The sequence below is a fragment of the Saccostrea echinata genome, unplaced genomic scaffold, assembly GCF_033153115.1.
Source record: "Saccostrea echinata isolate AGI-Se365-2 ecotype Australia unplaced genomic scaffold, CSIRO_AGI_Sech_v1 ptg000084l, whole genome shotgun sequence".
Taxonomy (NCBI): Eukaryota; Metazoa; Mollusca; class Bivalvia; order Ostreida; family Ostreidae; genus Saccostrea; species Saccostrea echinata.
Genome location: NW_026889833.1, coordinates 773592 through 789288, shown reverse-complemented (window position 1 = coordinate 789288; position 15697 = coordinate 773592). Strand labels below are relative to the sequence as shown.

At 33.5% G+C, this 15697-nt stretch overlaps 2 protein-coding genes across 2 annotated transcripts in view; one reads left to right on the top strand and one right to left on the bottom strand.

Annotated features, from left to right (window-relative positions):
- Positions 1 to 15697, top strand: part of LOC133176927 (uncharacterized) — a 180926-nt gene that overhangs the window by 25351 nt on the left and 139878 nt on the right. The window lies entirely within an intron of this gene.
- On the bottom strand, positions 2635 to 14806 carry LOC133176898 (uncharacterized). Its single transcript, XM_061311956.1, has 4 exons — positions 14646 to 14806; positions 4497 to 4822; positions 3655 to 3891; positions 2635 to 2762 (listed from the first exon to the last, which is right to left on the bottom strand). The coding sequence occupies exons 1-4, from the start codon at positions 14804 to 14806 to the stop codon at positions 2635 to 2637; spliced, it is 852 nt and encodes a 283-aa protein (XP_061167940.1).

Here is a 15697-nt window from a genome sequence, read left to right as displayed (position 1 = left end):
GGAGGTTTTTCCATTCAAAATGGCTCATGGAAATTAGGAATATTTGACATGAATGTAATTTGGATTTAATATGGAATGCTCAGCATGTTGATAAATCAATCAAGATAGTATGTTAATTTTGAAAGAATAATATCAAGTCTAAAGAGTTTTAGTAAATTGTCCAAATATACTTTAATTCTAGAATGTACAAGTGTGAATTTGAATATGTTATCATCCGACTTTATGTGTCAGTAATAACTTGCCAGTAGAAGCTGGTAGTTTTTATAGCAATGATGTAGATGAGAGAAAACTGTAATCTCTGCAATAACTCTGAACTCAAATAGGTGATAAGTTTCATTATTTATTTAGGTGACCATTATTTAAGAATGAACGACAGATATTTATACCCAGCAATCTTTATATGAATCCAAACACAATATTCTTTTATGATTTGATGAATACTTCTCATATATATAACCTAATAGGTTTAGCAAAGTTTTGTAAAGCTGTAAACTTAAACCTTTTCATAAACCTGAATTTCCTATTTAACATTTATTTTATATATATTTATTTCTAATAACTGTCGAACTGTATACATGTATCATAGATCTTTTTTATTGTTTAATATTGTGATTGTTCCCTTTTTGATTTGTTCAGTTGTAAAAATTCCTTTGTTCTTACAAACACCATGTTGTGGGCTTTAGTGAAATAAAAAAGTCTCGAATATCTCAAGTCTCATAAATAAATAAAACTCTATAGAATGGCATTTTTAAACGGAAGTTAATTTTTTTATTTTATACACACAACAGAAAGCCTTCTGTCCAGCTTGGAACTGTACAGCGTGTGTGTGGCATTTTTTCCTTCGTAATGGAATTTTTGTTGAAGTCACCGTTAATTATCAGAATTACAAGGGGGAATTTTGTTTTTAAACTCTTAATAGATTTTTGTCACTGCATTTAAGTATTAAGATACATGTACTAAATGCAGTTATTTTGCGTATACTAAAACATAATGCATCCTTGACGGATCCTTGAATACATGTAACTTCTTGTCGTTCATATGAAATTGGGAATTACATTTTCTGTGTCTGGATGAATTCTCAACCTTCTTATTCTTATTCCATTAAAAAAAAGACCCTATTTATTTATTGTTGGTTAGATGTTGGAGATATTGCATGGGTGGGGTGGGCAACAAATACTGTCGATAACCAAATTCTTTTTTAAACATATTAAAATTAGAAGAGGTTTCCTATTTTCACATTTCAATTTAATACCTTGGGGTCGTCGGTTCCAGACACACACCCCCTTTCCGCTGGACTTGCACCGACAATGTACGAATACATATATCGTACATATATATATATATACATATATCATAATGGATAAGATATTTCGCATGAAAATTTTATTTAAAAAATAAAACACTTTAATCAACAAAGTAGAAAAAAGACATGTACATAAACTAGAAACATTCAGTAATACATATATATATATACATAATTCTGTTATTATGGATGGAGGTGCTGCATGGATTATATAGATATACATGTACAATCAAAATAATGCGTAAAAAGACTTAAATTAATACAAAAAAATACAAAATTAAAAAAAAAACCGCAAGACCAGCTCATAATGGTTTCTTGGCGGGTATTTAATTAATTATGGCTAAATACAATAAGAGCATACTATATGTTCATGTAAGATGCTTTGTTTATACTTGACAACATATTGAGATCTTGTTTTACTGATGCATAATTTACAGTCATTCAGGTATATTTAATACAATACATGAAAGTCATATGTACATACATTTCACCTGCTAGAAAAGGGCCTGTCGGAATTTAGAGAATTAATTTTACCGGCTGTAAAACGTAGCATATACTCACTGTACTAGTTTCATTGACTTATCAATTCGACCGAATTATAATACTTTGGCGCAATTAACGTCGCATGACAATTAATGTAAAGAATCGTCATTTTATTTTCGGGACAGTTAAAAAATGGCTGTTCGCTGTCCAGAGGTAGTATATTTATATTTTTCTTAATTACTGTCTTAATGATACAATAATTATTTATAATATTCATGTTTACAGAAAGCTGTCATTTAATCAAATACATGTATGCAAATTCCATATGGCCCAGTGAGATTTAAATCTTATTTTTGAAAATCGTGTAAGGGTAATTTTACAAGTAAATCCATAAAATTGTCAAATACATCAGACAGCACGTGAGTATAGTTTAGAGGAAGATACACACAGGCTGTTAATAAAACTCGTGCTGTGTTATCTTCTCTGTAAATAACATTCACAATTCAATGACGTGTGTCTCGCACAAAGAAAGACTTCATGTTTGTACATGTACCCATCTTTCCAAAGTCAATGCCAAGTGTCTGATCCACTTCGCTCCACATAAGTTTATGTGGAGCGGAGTGGATCAGAGACCCTTCACTTGGGAAGATGGAACAGTTAGATGGTACAGTTGTATGTATACCAATTTTTTTCTCAGAACCCCCTTTTTAAAAACCGTTACAGTCGTGTACTTACATGCACATGAACGACAAATATATGGCACTGCTTGACCTTAAATTTACACACACTTTTTTTTTTAAAGAAACATTCATGAAAGGTCTCATATGATTCATAAGAGCTTTTCGTGTTCATTTTTTGTTCATGTACACCATTGCCAAAATAGTGGTTAGCATGACGTCAAATCTTGACCTCCGGACATTAGCAGCACCATTGGAATTGGTACAGGAACACAGAAATCCCCAGGAGCTGTCAAATGCTTTAAAAGAAAACGATGTTTTCATTGTTAGTTAATATGTAGTAACAAAAGATCTTGGAAAACGATTTTTTATTAGTAGAACATAAATATAATAATATTCCTATTATGATGTTTCCTCTAAGTCTTTAAAATTCATGGTTAGCAGCTTTACGCAATGTACATGTAACATGTAATATAATTTAAAAGAAAAATGGGTAACACCCCCCCCCCCCCCCCCAACACACACAAGAGTATTTAATTTCTCATCACTGGAGTCAAAATCGCATGAGAGATTTTTTTTCTTATTATTTCTTATTATATATCGTCTATTATCATACGCAAATAAATTTAACAAATCACACCTTGGGATAGAGAAGTATCATTTTTGTTTGTTTATTCAAAAGACCACTCTTACTTTTCGGTATTTTTTTTTTTTCGTATTCGTGTTGAAAAAAAATCTCAAGTAAAATATCTGGCCCATAGAAAAGTGCGGGGGGGGGGGGGCAAATTTGTTATAGTAAATTTTCATTTAGACGCTGTTTAACCCCCCCCCCCCCGCACTTTTTGTGTGCTGTAAGGTCGAGCACTGGCAAAATCCAGGATTTGGCGCCTTGCTTGGGCAGTTAAGGAGGTTTGTTTGTTTGTTTTAGTTTGTGTTTTTGCTTGTCAGATGTTTGAAACCATTGCTACGGGCCTGAAAATTACAAGTTTTGAGTCCACGGCTCAACTTACTTCCTGTGTTGTGAAATCAAGTTTATTTATCTTATACACTGTATTACGCCAAATACATATACACTGTACCAAATTCTGGGCTCTTTTTTTCCGGGGGGGGGGGGGAGGGGGGTGTCCATACCCAAAAGCATCGAAGAGTTTATTCCAGTACAATTTATCACACTCATATTGAAATACTTACATGATGTACTGGAATTGGAACAAGTATAGGATACACTTGTAGACGATCTTCTGTCTATAACCTTTCCTTTGAAACAGCCTAGAATATAGGGCCAATCATAAGTCATGTAGTACCGGTAACTTCCACTGCCATCTGACCCGTGACATTTGTCAAGGTCAGAGGTCGTAAGGTTGGTGGTGCCACTGTTGTGCCAAGAAGCCAATGGACCGTATATAGGATAACCATCAAGAGCTACCCCTACAGAAAAAAAAAAGATTCAGAAAATATATCGCTGGATTCAACCATCCAATATTTTTTTTTTAATATTGAATTTGAAGAACTTATGGTCCAGTTTTTAAAAAAATCTTTTGCAAGATTTCTTTACAGCCCCAAAACTTTGGCACCCTTTCGGTAACTAAGCGTCTCCTGTAGAGGCTAAGGTAAAACGATTTTTTCATGTCAAAAGGGCATATATGAACTTATTACTAAGTATGTAATAAATCAATTGATTTATTCTTTCGTAATGAATCATGATCAAACTTTATTTTTTTTTTCTGAAAATTCAGAGTGCTTGTGGCAGCCAAGACCCTGCTACCCTCTGAAATATACACTTGTGGGATTTGCGAATCCCCATGGATTAATTATTGCCTGGTAGTAGGTATATGAATACATGGAATTTGTACAAAGCTTATTTCTAGATTTTATTTGTGGAACACACTCGTGTGATATGTATTACCAAAAAAAAAAAAAAAAAAAAAAAAAATCAGAATTCCATATTATTGGGAATCTTTCCGTATACACAAGTTCCCACCAACATGAAGCTGATATGCATGGATATTAGAATTGAGAAATATGATAATTACCAATGAATTCGTCCACGCCTTTATTATATATACATCCTGGGATTTTATGATAGTGATACTCCCCCGTGTTTGTTGCGTGTCCATCACAACTATCGAACGTCTCTGCGTTACTTCCCTCGACAGCGTTGTAATTTTCGGCCGTCAAGGGGTTAAAAATTGCCACACCAGTCTTGGAAATTCCGATTTTCCCCATGGGGAGACAACCATAAGAAGACTGGTCTTCCGGGGTGTTAAGGACGTTGATCACGTGATTTTGATCTGTGGGAGTGTTTGGGTTGACCATCTGCCAAGCGTGATCCGGCAATCCGCTAGCGTTGATCACGATTCTACATAGAAAAAAAATCATTGTACATGTATAGGGATTTATCCATGATTTACAGGACTTTAAACGTTTGTTGATAAGACACTAATGTATTGAAAAATAATGTTATGAATCTCATTGTTATATTTATTATCATTTTGGCTGAACAAACTTTCACGATTTCTTTCAATTAGTATAAATGAACTACATGTATTTCATTTGTAGATTGTTCGATATGTTTTTCTTGAGCGAATAAATTTAGATATGCACTTTAATATGTGAGTAAAATGTGTCGGGTATTGAAGCATTCGTTTGGTAATTTTATTCATTCAAGTTTATACTTAGCTAAAAATAGACAAATAATGTTTGAACTAGCAATTACAGCTATCATTACGTATTTTCTGTCGTTGTAGAATGCTAAATTTAACGAAGATGATAAGTCCCTTCCATGTTGTTCGATCAAATTTTCATAGGATGATATTAATTTCAATAAAGGTATAACAATACAAGATGTTTTATCTCCATTAAAGGAAAACCTAAAGGAAAAACATAAGGGGCACGTGCCCCCTCCCCCCTCCCCCACCCGCAATGATTTTGCCGATGTATAGAATACCCTATTGGTACTATATGCTTGTGCCCCCTCAATAATAACGTCTGATGACCTTCTTTTTGCTTGTCAAGGAATTTTTGGTAGTTGATAGTGCCCCCGACTGAAAATGTATGGTTGTGCCCCCCCCCCCCCCCCCCCCCCCCCGAACGAAGTGGAATTGCTTCCTACGGGTCTGTTTCCTATAAACAAATTAAGCGTTCTTGCTACATCTGATACGAGGTTTAAAAATATAAAAGGGTTTTTAGGATAAAAGTGAAAAGAATTTTTTTTCCTTTCACCGAAAACCCTCTTATAAGGAGTTATTTACATAAGACCTGTGTGCATTGCAATGCAGACTGTTTTGGGGAAGGCGGTATGCGCGACAGAGGCAACCTTGTAACAATTTTTAAGCACACATTTTGCATGGCACTCTTTTTATTGAATGGCTCTAGTGCTTAATTGAATGATTGTAATTTTTCCAAAATCATGGCTAGGGCCTGTTATAAGGTGAACATTTACTCAAATTACACTGAATGACTGATGGCCCAACGTAAATCATTTAACACTATCCATTCAAAAACGTTAAGTGTAAATCTATGGTTAGTAGAGTAGAACCATGCAACATGTAAAGGTTACATGTAGGTTTTATAAACAGTACGCATTTGAATAAAGCACCAAACGAACGTTCATATGCAATAAGAAAATATGACATACCGGGTAATGTGTAGAACATCGAGGGAGTGATGCAAAAGCATTTTGACTAACATTCAACGCAACGACACGATGTCTGAACAGGACAGAAATCATAAAAATATAAAATTTAAGTAAATTAAATGCATACAAGGGAAAAGGATAGTGAATGTCAAACCCTTATTACATGCTTGTTCAAATAAAAAATATTTTATAGACCTCCTCTAAGCATGTGGATAATTTAGGCATCAGCCGCACATCTAGTATTCATAAAGATACAATAAATAAAATCCAACATGGATTTCAAGCTGACATTTTAGCCTCCTTGCATGTTAGTAAACATATAAGTATTGATCTTCAAGCATATAGAATTCTTCATTAAATACGCAATTAAACAAACCACGCAATGATCTAATTGTGAACTGGGGAGCAGTATTTTCTGTTGTGTGAAGTTATCACCCTTACAATTTTAAATTACTTTCATTTTTTGCATAAATAAACAATTCTGCTAAATTCATTTTAAAGTAAAAAGATCAAGAATAATCATTTTATAATTTCTTTTAAAATGACGATAAGAATTTTCTCTTGTTATAGAATAAGTATTTTTCCGATTATTTTTTATTGAAAATAAACTAAGAAACATCTATGTATTATGAATATGTATAGTTTATTTTACAAGGCCCAAGAGTACGGACGGACAAGAAATAATTAAAGAGAGAGGGGGGAGAGAGAGAGTGGGGAAGAGAGAGAGAATCGGGCGGCGTAGAGAGTGTGACGAGAGAGAGAAAGGTTAGAGAGTGAGCAGGGGGAGAGAACAGGGTCAGGGAGAAAGGGTGGGGAAGAGAGTGTGGCGAGAGAGAAGGGGGAGGGAGAGAGAAAAAAATGGGGAAGAAAGAGAATGCGGAGAGGGATAAATGGGAAAGAGAGAGAAAGAGAATGGGGCGGGGTAGAGAGAAAGGTAAGAGTAGGCAGAGAGAGGGGGTAGAGTATGGCGAGAGAGAAAGATCTTGATATCGTTTAATATCTAAGATAGGTAACTTGAGTATGTTGCAAGTTCTCTACATGTTTTCTACAGCCACACAGTTCACAAGTCGATCTACAAAACTAAAGTCTACAAGTTTGTTGAATTTTGATAATACTGCTAAATCAAAAAAAATTAAATTTTTTGTTTTTCCAAATGTATTTCAAAAATTTTATATTTTCGTTTCTTATTTTAATTCTAACTTTAATAGTTTATTTTTTTTTCCAGTTTTATACCAATTTCTTAATGTCATTTTATTCAAAGACATTTAACGATTAGCGGGTTCAGTAAAAGTTCTTCTAAGCCTCTGTATTTACTCCTCCTAAAATATTAACAACAGTGAGGGAGAAACTTCATGAGTATATTGTGCAACAATATATTTGAGAAGTTGTGTTAATCAGGTGTGGATACTAAAAAACTCCAAGGAACGTTTGGAAAATTTAGAATCACAAAATTTTTCCCTAATCAAAAAACAAAAACGTACGCAGTACAGTTAACCCTTTCGACGCCAAAGCGACATAAATGTCGTTTACTGTGTCAACGCCAAACCGACAAAAATGTCGTTTTTAATAGATGTTTTACATTTTCTTTTATTAACCATATATCTTACGTGTAATTAAACACAATGATATTTATATTTTGACACAAGTATAGGTCTTTATTTTTACATAGGTACAGGTGTAAATATGACGTCATATTTCTTACGTTGACGTTAAATAATGACGTCAGTTTTTGAGTACGCTAGTATTGTAAATAAAGTTTGGTGCACTTTCAATTAGCAATTTTATGTTTCATTGTTGCCGGAAAGTTTTACACTTATTTTCTCCGAGCCTACATGCAAACATATTTTTGAGAGAGAGAGAGAGAGAGGGGGGGGGAGATACGTGTTCTTTATATTATAAGTGGTTCTTTATTTTGAATAACAACTTATAAAATGTATTGAGCCATTTTATTCCCTAGTTTATCATATTGATATACACGATAACACAGGCTCAGGTGTAGCGTCGATTTCCAAATGATTGTTGGGGGGGGGGGGGGCAGAGATAATTGACAAGCAAAAAAAATCCGAATAAAAAGCAACCGTGAAAAGTTCAACCTGAAAAAGAGACCCCAACTTTGTTCGGATATTAATACTGATAACATGGGATATTTGAAGCTACTACGACAACAAATGGAGGGGATGGGACAAACATCCCCTATATAAATAATTCTATACTAAATTAACACACAATTAAACGTAGGATTGGGGCACAAATTTTTGCAAAATGATTAAATAAGTAAATAAATTTTTGAATAATGGATCTTCAAGAGCATTATATTGTGTGCATAAGAAAATAACATTTACATCGTCAGTGATTTTAATTATGCTTGAAAATATGTATGAAAAAGAAGAAACAATAGATTACGCTGTAAAGAAAGTATGATTGAACTTCTGATAAAAGTTCATATGCGACATCTTTTGAGAATGAATCACTGATCTAAAAGGAAAAAAAATACTTTTACATGTAACAAGTGGTTATGGGTGTCATTCAGATATTATAAAAAAAAAAATGTTCAAAATCATCAACCACGTCACACCAATCGGAAGGCACAAAGTCAGTCAAGAAATCTATACATTATGGGAAAGATGAAAATTAAAGCAACAGTGATGATTTTAGCAAAAGAAAAAAAAAAGGGAGAAAAAATAACAGATTCGTGCAAAACTTTGATGACCGTATAATATGTAAGAAAGCGGTTTTTTTTTTTTTTTTTTTTTTTTTTTTTTTTTTTTTTAACTGATTATTTTAATAAATTAGCCCTGCTTGGACGTCGAGTTTCAACTCTGATATCTCGACACCCCGGATATCTCGACATTTTCTGAAATGACTTGTACATGACCTTTAAGAAAAAGTACACACGCACACCCTTACACACACACCTTTCTGCTTTTAGAGAAAAAAAAAACGTTTCTAATCCAATCGTGTGGTAACAACCAAAAATACAACTCATGTTCTGTAATTTCAAGATTCCGAGAAAGTGATATTTTTAGAATAATAACTATGAAAATGGCTAAGTCGCCTATGAAGAGAGTCGAGTACACCGATGGGGTTTCAAACATTAAATGGATATTGCTTAACTGCATTGCCATATACAAAAAAATAAACGTGTGTTGGACGTATTATTTAATTATATGTCCATTTTATGGTATCGAAATATGAAAAGCTAAGATGTCAGGTTAGCTGATGTCACGGAGGAAGATGAATAGGTGACCATAATTGCGTAAACATAAATTCAAGTCTCGCGAGATATTCAGTTTCAATTTCAGATTTAATGCAACTGTAATTCACTTTGCTCAAAAAAAGCCCAGCATGTGCATAATTATATAAAAAAGAGCCAAGAGCAGTACAAGTATATCTTTGATCATTTTTTTTTTATTTTAGAACTTTTCGTAAATCTGAGTTGGAAACCAGACAATCGTTGTAAACATATTAGTAATTAATCTCTCGCGAGATTTTTTTAATTCAAGGAATCCATGCAGAAAGGTCAATATCGGATCAAGCGCAATGCTACAAGGAATTCCTTTTCTCATAGGATTGAAATGACGAGCTTTAATAAGCTTGAATATGACACGTGACTGACGGCTATATTTCTATGTCCAGCAGGTGAAGTTAAATCACGAAGTTCAAATCATTCCGACATCATTAAATGGCAAGATTGAAAATATGCTGCTTACGTCATTTCCATCTGTTAGAGTCAAAACATTCATTTTAATGATAGAGAACATGGGATTGAAATTCATTTTCAATCCACCTCAGCTACTCTTGTACGCACTGTGTTAATGATAGATCCAGAAGACATATAATGTCAATTTCGGAATAGTTTGACATTTATATAAATCAGGTAGAGTTTTCTGTCCAATGTTTTTGTTTTATGATTGATTGATTATTATTGTTTAAAGCCGATGATAATCAATCAATCATAAAAAAAAAACATTGGACAGAAAACTCTGATTTATATAAATTTCAAACTATTTCGAAATTGATTTAAGAAGTAATAAAAGGACGACCATTTGATTTCGAAGGGGGGGGGGGCTAGTCCTTAAAAATAAGCAAAAAGTTTTTGATCTTGGAAAGCCCCCTCCCCCTTTTCCCGTTTTTGCTTGTCAACCGTTTTTCTGTGAAGAAGACTGAAATAAGATAAAATCTCTTGACATCCTTGAAATAAATAAACGATGTATTCTGAAGGCATGGACACAAATAAATACCCCCCCCCCCCCCTTATAATCAAATGGCCGCCCCATGAAAGAATACATATATACGTTTGAAATTGGATTGAAAATTCTTATCTACATAATTTTCAAACTATTCGGGAATTGAACGTATTTGACTTTTGAAGCATACATTAATACTTTGTCTATGAAATCAGCTTGAGTGGATTGAAAACCAACCTCAAACTTGAATTTCAATCCATTGTTTTCTCAGACGTCCGTGTCGAATTGTATCATTACCGATCATCAAATAAGATGGAAATGGCGTAAGATATATATTTCCAATCTTTCCAGAAACTGTTCCGCGGTCTAGGGAATCTATTTTACAGAAACCAATTTGCATGTTTTCTTTTTGAGATTTCAGTTTCGGCCCTTTTAAGAAATGATGTAGGGTAGTTGTGTCCAAGTGATAAGCGTCGAGAGCACAGGTAAAAGGAAAAGCAGACCACTTTTGATAGAGTTTGATTTACTTGGAAAAAACTAAGAAATTGACTAAAAGTTTCAATTTTCATGAATGGAATAACCTTTCACAAAACAATGTCTTGACATCAATATGCGCCTCTTTTTTATGTTTTTATTCCATATCTAGGACAGGCGAAGAAGTTGAATTGTATGAACAATGGAAACTTATTTAAGATATTTTATCAACGTATTTAAAAAAAATATCCGCTTGGAATTAGAAAAAAGATTTATTTTTTTTATTTATGACTTTTTATGAACAGAATAAACTTTAAGAAAAAAAAAATTCATGCATCATAAATTCATCTGAATTATTTTTTTCCGTTAGAATCCATCGGTGATACAGAGATACTTGGGTGTTGTTATCTTCTCTTAACAAAGCTAGAGGGGAAAAAGAAACACGCTTGTGGTGGGTGGGGGGATGCATGCTTATAACTGAAATTAATATTTTTTTTTATATCGGAATCAATTTGCTTTTTTGCGAGGGGATGGCCCGCTTTATGCGCGGTGCCCTTGTTTGGGTTGGATTTCTTATTTCTCTAAGGGCCATTCGTATATTCTTTTTTTTTTTTTTTTTTTTTGGAGTGGGGGGGGGGGGGTTGCTTTATATACTTTATTAATTGAGCTAGAGTATTAAATATAAAAAAAACCTTTTGTTGAATTCTATTATTTTTTCCGACTGAAAATAAACCGATTCCAGATCCTAAATTTCTAGACTCCCCCCCCCCCCCCTCCTCCCTTACGAAATAACTGCATCTGCCTCTAGAAGTATGAACTAAGGCGTCTTTTTCTTAGGACATACTAGTAGCTTAGAAGAAAAAATAAAATATTTTCTCAAGTTTTTATGTGTTAAAACGATTAAAATTATTTAAATAATTCTAAGAATGTTTAGAAACTGAATTTGACGCACGCGACATAATTAGGTTTTTAGTCAGTAACAGTCAACGTAATTTTGAAGTGCCTTACTAAAATGCTTATAAAATACTGAAAAAAATCAGATATTTTAAAAAAAGTTATTTATACATGTATTTGGATTCAGAAAGGGACAGGCTATTTAAGGACCCTTTACTCGTGACGGCAGTCATATATTTATAACATTTAATTTATTTTTTGAAAAAGCTTAAGATTAAACTCTCTTTTCCTTGCATATGCTAGCTACAGGATAAATATTGGCTAAATTTACTTTATGGCGATTAAAAACTACTGGAATGAATATGACTTTATTATACGAATTTTCCTTGAAAACTATAAACATCCTATTACATTGGTTAAACAGGTGCTTGTTACACTATCAATTTGACGCTTTTTTCTGAAGCAAATTATTTTACGTCTCAGTTGACGTCATAGTACGGCATCCATGACGTTATAGACGTAACTATATTCGGCGTCGAAAGGGTTAAGGTGACAAATGGAAATATCGGCGAATTTTTTAGACAGAAAACACATTCTTTACAAGGATGGGCGTTTCTTTTTAGGACTTTACTATTATCGGACAAATGTAATGTGGTTGAAAACTACATGTTGAGGACAATTAGATTTCTTATTTAGACTTGTCACGTGATGTGGCAGTCACGTGATTTTAGCAAATATACCTGAAGTATTGAGGTCATCTATAAATTCTAATATTGCAAGGGCATATCCAAGTTAAACATCTAAGTTTAACATATAATTATTTTCAACACTCTTTGTAGTTTGTGAAAAGTGCTGCGAACCTATATAGATTCTACTATCTAATTGCTAAAATTACATTTGTTAGACCGTATGTTGAATATTTTGCTGGTCAAGTACATTAAATATATATATAATTAATTCATTTGTAAGATTTCAACAGGTTCGCAGGACTTTTCAAATATCTTCATACCTCTTGAGTTTATGTGTAAAAGCTTGTCCTAATTCATTGAGGGTATGCCCTTGCAATATATCGATTTATTACGACCCTTCTATTACCCTTCAATGAATCTGCATACAAATATACGACAGTATCGCTTGTCTAGGGAATGTACAGGAAGTATATGAATAAAATCATAAAATAGACATCGCATCCAAGTTAATGGCCTCTTATATATCTACAATTTATATTTTATTTAATTACAAAATACATTTTTCATTGTATAAATATAACTTGATCCGCCTCTCACTGCATACAAACTGCGTCAAATTTTACAATATGACGTCACATTGACAAGTGCATTGCGATCAGTGAATTGTTTATATATTGCTGTGTGGGATTTAACCAACGACAATAATGCATGCACTAGTTAGTATTGTTGTAGTTTAAAGCTAATCAACAGTTTAAAATTGCAAATAATTTCATTTTGTGGTAATTTGAAGAACTTATATTTTTGTGTGATGTCATAGTAAGCATTTCCCGTATAAATTAGGCCCCGCCTCCTTACTGCAGCCTTAACTGTGCTGCGTACGTCTTTTCATCCCCATGATAAATTTGAGTCCAGGCTTTCTGACATCATTTACAGCTGCTTTTTCAATAAAAATGGAACTCCTAAAATTATTTACCTTGTCACTGGTCATTTACAAAATTATTTTGTTAAAGACATTCTGATTGTAAACAGAAGTACTATGAAGTTGATGTTAAAAAAAAGGGTTTGAGTTTCTGATTGACTAGTATATCTATGTGAATTTTAGAGACCATGTCTTCCAACAATCTGTCGGAACCCATGGGTACCAATTGCACCCCGTTATCAGCAGACTTATTTTTGTATTCATATGAAGCAGAATTTGTCCAAAATCTTACACATGAGAAGAAGAAAACACTTGCGGCCTTCAACTCGACATTTAGATATATCGACAACATATTATTTATTTAATTAACAATAGTTATTTTCATTCATATATCGACATGATATATCCCAGTGAGCTTGAAATTAAAGATACCACAAAGTCTGACGCATCTGTTTCACACTTGGATTTTTTTTAATAGAAAAAGACGTTAATGGTAACTTAACAACAAAACTTCATGATAAACGCGATGACTTTAACTGTTCAATCGTCAACTTCCCTTACTTATGCAGCAATATACCTTCATCACCTAGTTGATTCGTTATGAAAGAGCATGCTGAACAATTTCTAAAACGAGGTAAGTTATTGACAAACAAGTTGATGAAACAAGAATATCAACAGTCTCGTTTAAAGTCATCATTTTGTAAGTTCTGTGGTCGATACAATGACCTTTTGAGTAAAGAAAAAAAAAAAAAAAAAAACTATCGTTAAGTCAAATGCTGACTGACATTTTTCATACTAATTGTTAAGCCATTATTTATACACTGAATTGTTGATGGAATTTTCCCGTTATTTTCCGATCAAGTCAAAGAGCACACGGACGGTGTGACCGGTCGGCAGGGATGCTCACTCCTCCATGACACCTGATCCCACCTCTGATGTTTTAGAGTTTCTTGTTTCTCTGCTCCTGATTTGTATTGTTTGAATGGACTTTTGAGGGGTCAGATTTCTATGGGGTCATTTTTGAACGTGTGAGGAGTCGTAGAATGACCGGCCTGGAAGGGTTTTCTACGGTCGAAAAATGACCGTACTTGCCGTAGAATATTGACAGGGGGTCATTTTTCTACGTAGGAACTTGATCCCCAATCAAATTCTACGGTGGTCTCTTTTCGTCGTTACACCTGCAATGAATAACATCCCCAATGTTCTTTTGATATTTATCACTAAAATTTTAATTTGCATTAATTTTCATCTTTTACCCTGTGAACGACGAACAACGAAATCTGAATGAATAATGTTAAATTAAAGCCAACTGCAGCTTGTTTTGGTTGATTGACTGATTGTGTGTATGTGTGCTAGGAGAGAGAGAGAGAGAGAGAGAGTACCTGTTTTGAGAAGCATACGTTGTAGAATCGATACTAACTGTTGCGCTGTAGCTCCCACTTACACTGAAGGAACTAATTTCTGCGGAAGTCAGGGAGGTAACTCCCCCTGTACATAGGACTATGATCAGGGCCAATGTACACGAAATCCTTCCGCTGGCCATTCTCTGAAATCATGAAGACGTTTTTCTAATATGATATCGTGTAGTAATTAATAAGCGAACAATTACAATAGCATACAATTTTTAAACACAAACATAAATCAATAAAAAAATTGTATGCTACATTGTTAGTATTGCAGATTTGCATACATATTTTAATAATAATGAAAATAAGGGAAGCTGAGCCTGGATTCAGAAAATATTCATATCTCAATTCAATCTTTTTTATTAGATAATTAAGAGCCATTCTCTGTAATGACTTGAACTTTTATATAGGAGCTGTGGCACGCATAGTCTCAGAATTTCTCCAAACTCTCTATGATAAAAGTCTTTGATACCGTAAACTCAGATCAGGCAAAAATTGGTTGCTACGTGTCATGGTTACCATAGCAACATGTCTTAAAGTTCGAAAAATGGCATTTTTCAACATCTTCAGAGTCCCACAGTTAACGTTTGCAGCAAAGCACACAAGTGGCAATGACTGTTTCTGAAAGTTGAAGGCCTGATGTCTTAAATGCATGATAAACATGTTTGGTAAATCATCTATAACATACGTTACTATGGAAACAAAGTATTCAAAAGTAATAATTTTGTTCATTTAATTTTATAAAGTCATACACTTAAGAATGAAAACAATTATAGCTTAAAATGCAAGCAATTAATAGAGAAGAAATCCTTGTAACATATACCAAGGACAAAATATGATATTTCTTATAGGTTGGCAATGGTTGCCATGGTTTTAATACCACGAAGGGATTTTAAATTTACTCTCTTAGTGTTTTAATCTTATCCTATATTTTTAAAAAGCATATTTCTATATAACTGATGATCAATTTTTAAAGGCCTTGGTGTGACCCTAATTTTCACATTTCAAAAAATTCAATTTCAATTCTT

Excerpts from the sequence above, each read along its gene's own strand:
- LOC133176898 (XM_061311956.1), bottom strand. The coding sequence starts at position 14,806 with ATGGCCAGCGGAAGGATTTCGTGTACATTGGCCCTGATCATAGTCCTA. Across the intron at positions 3,892-4,496 it reads AGGCGTGGACGAATTCATTG|GGGTAGCTCTTGATGGTTAT; the intron begins GTAATTATCATA and ends TTTTTTCTGTAG. Across the intron at positions 2,763-3,654 it reads TTCCAATTCCAGTACATCAT|CATTTGACAGCTCCTGGGGA; the intron begins GTAAGTATTTCA and ends TTTCTTTTAAAG.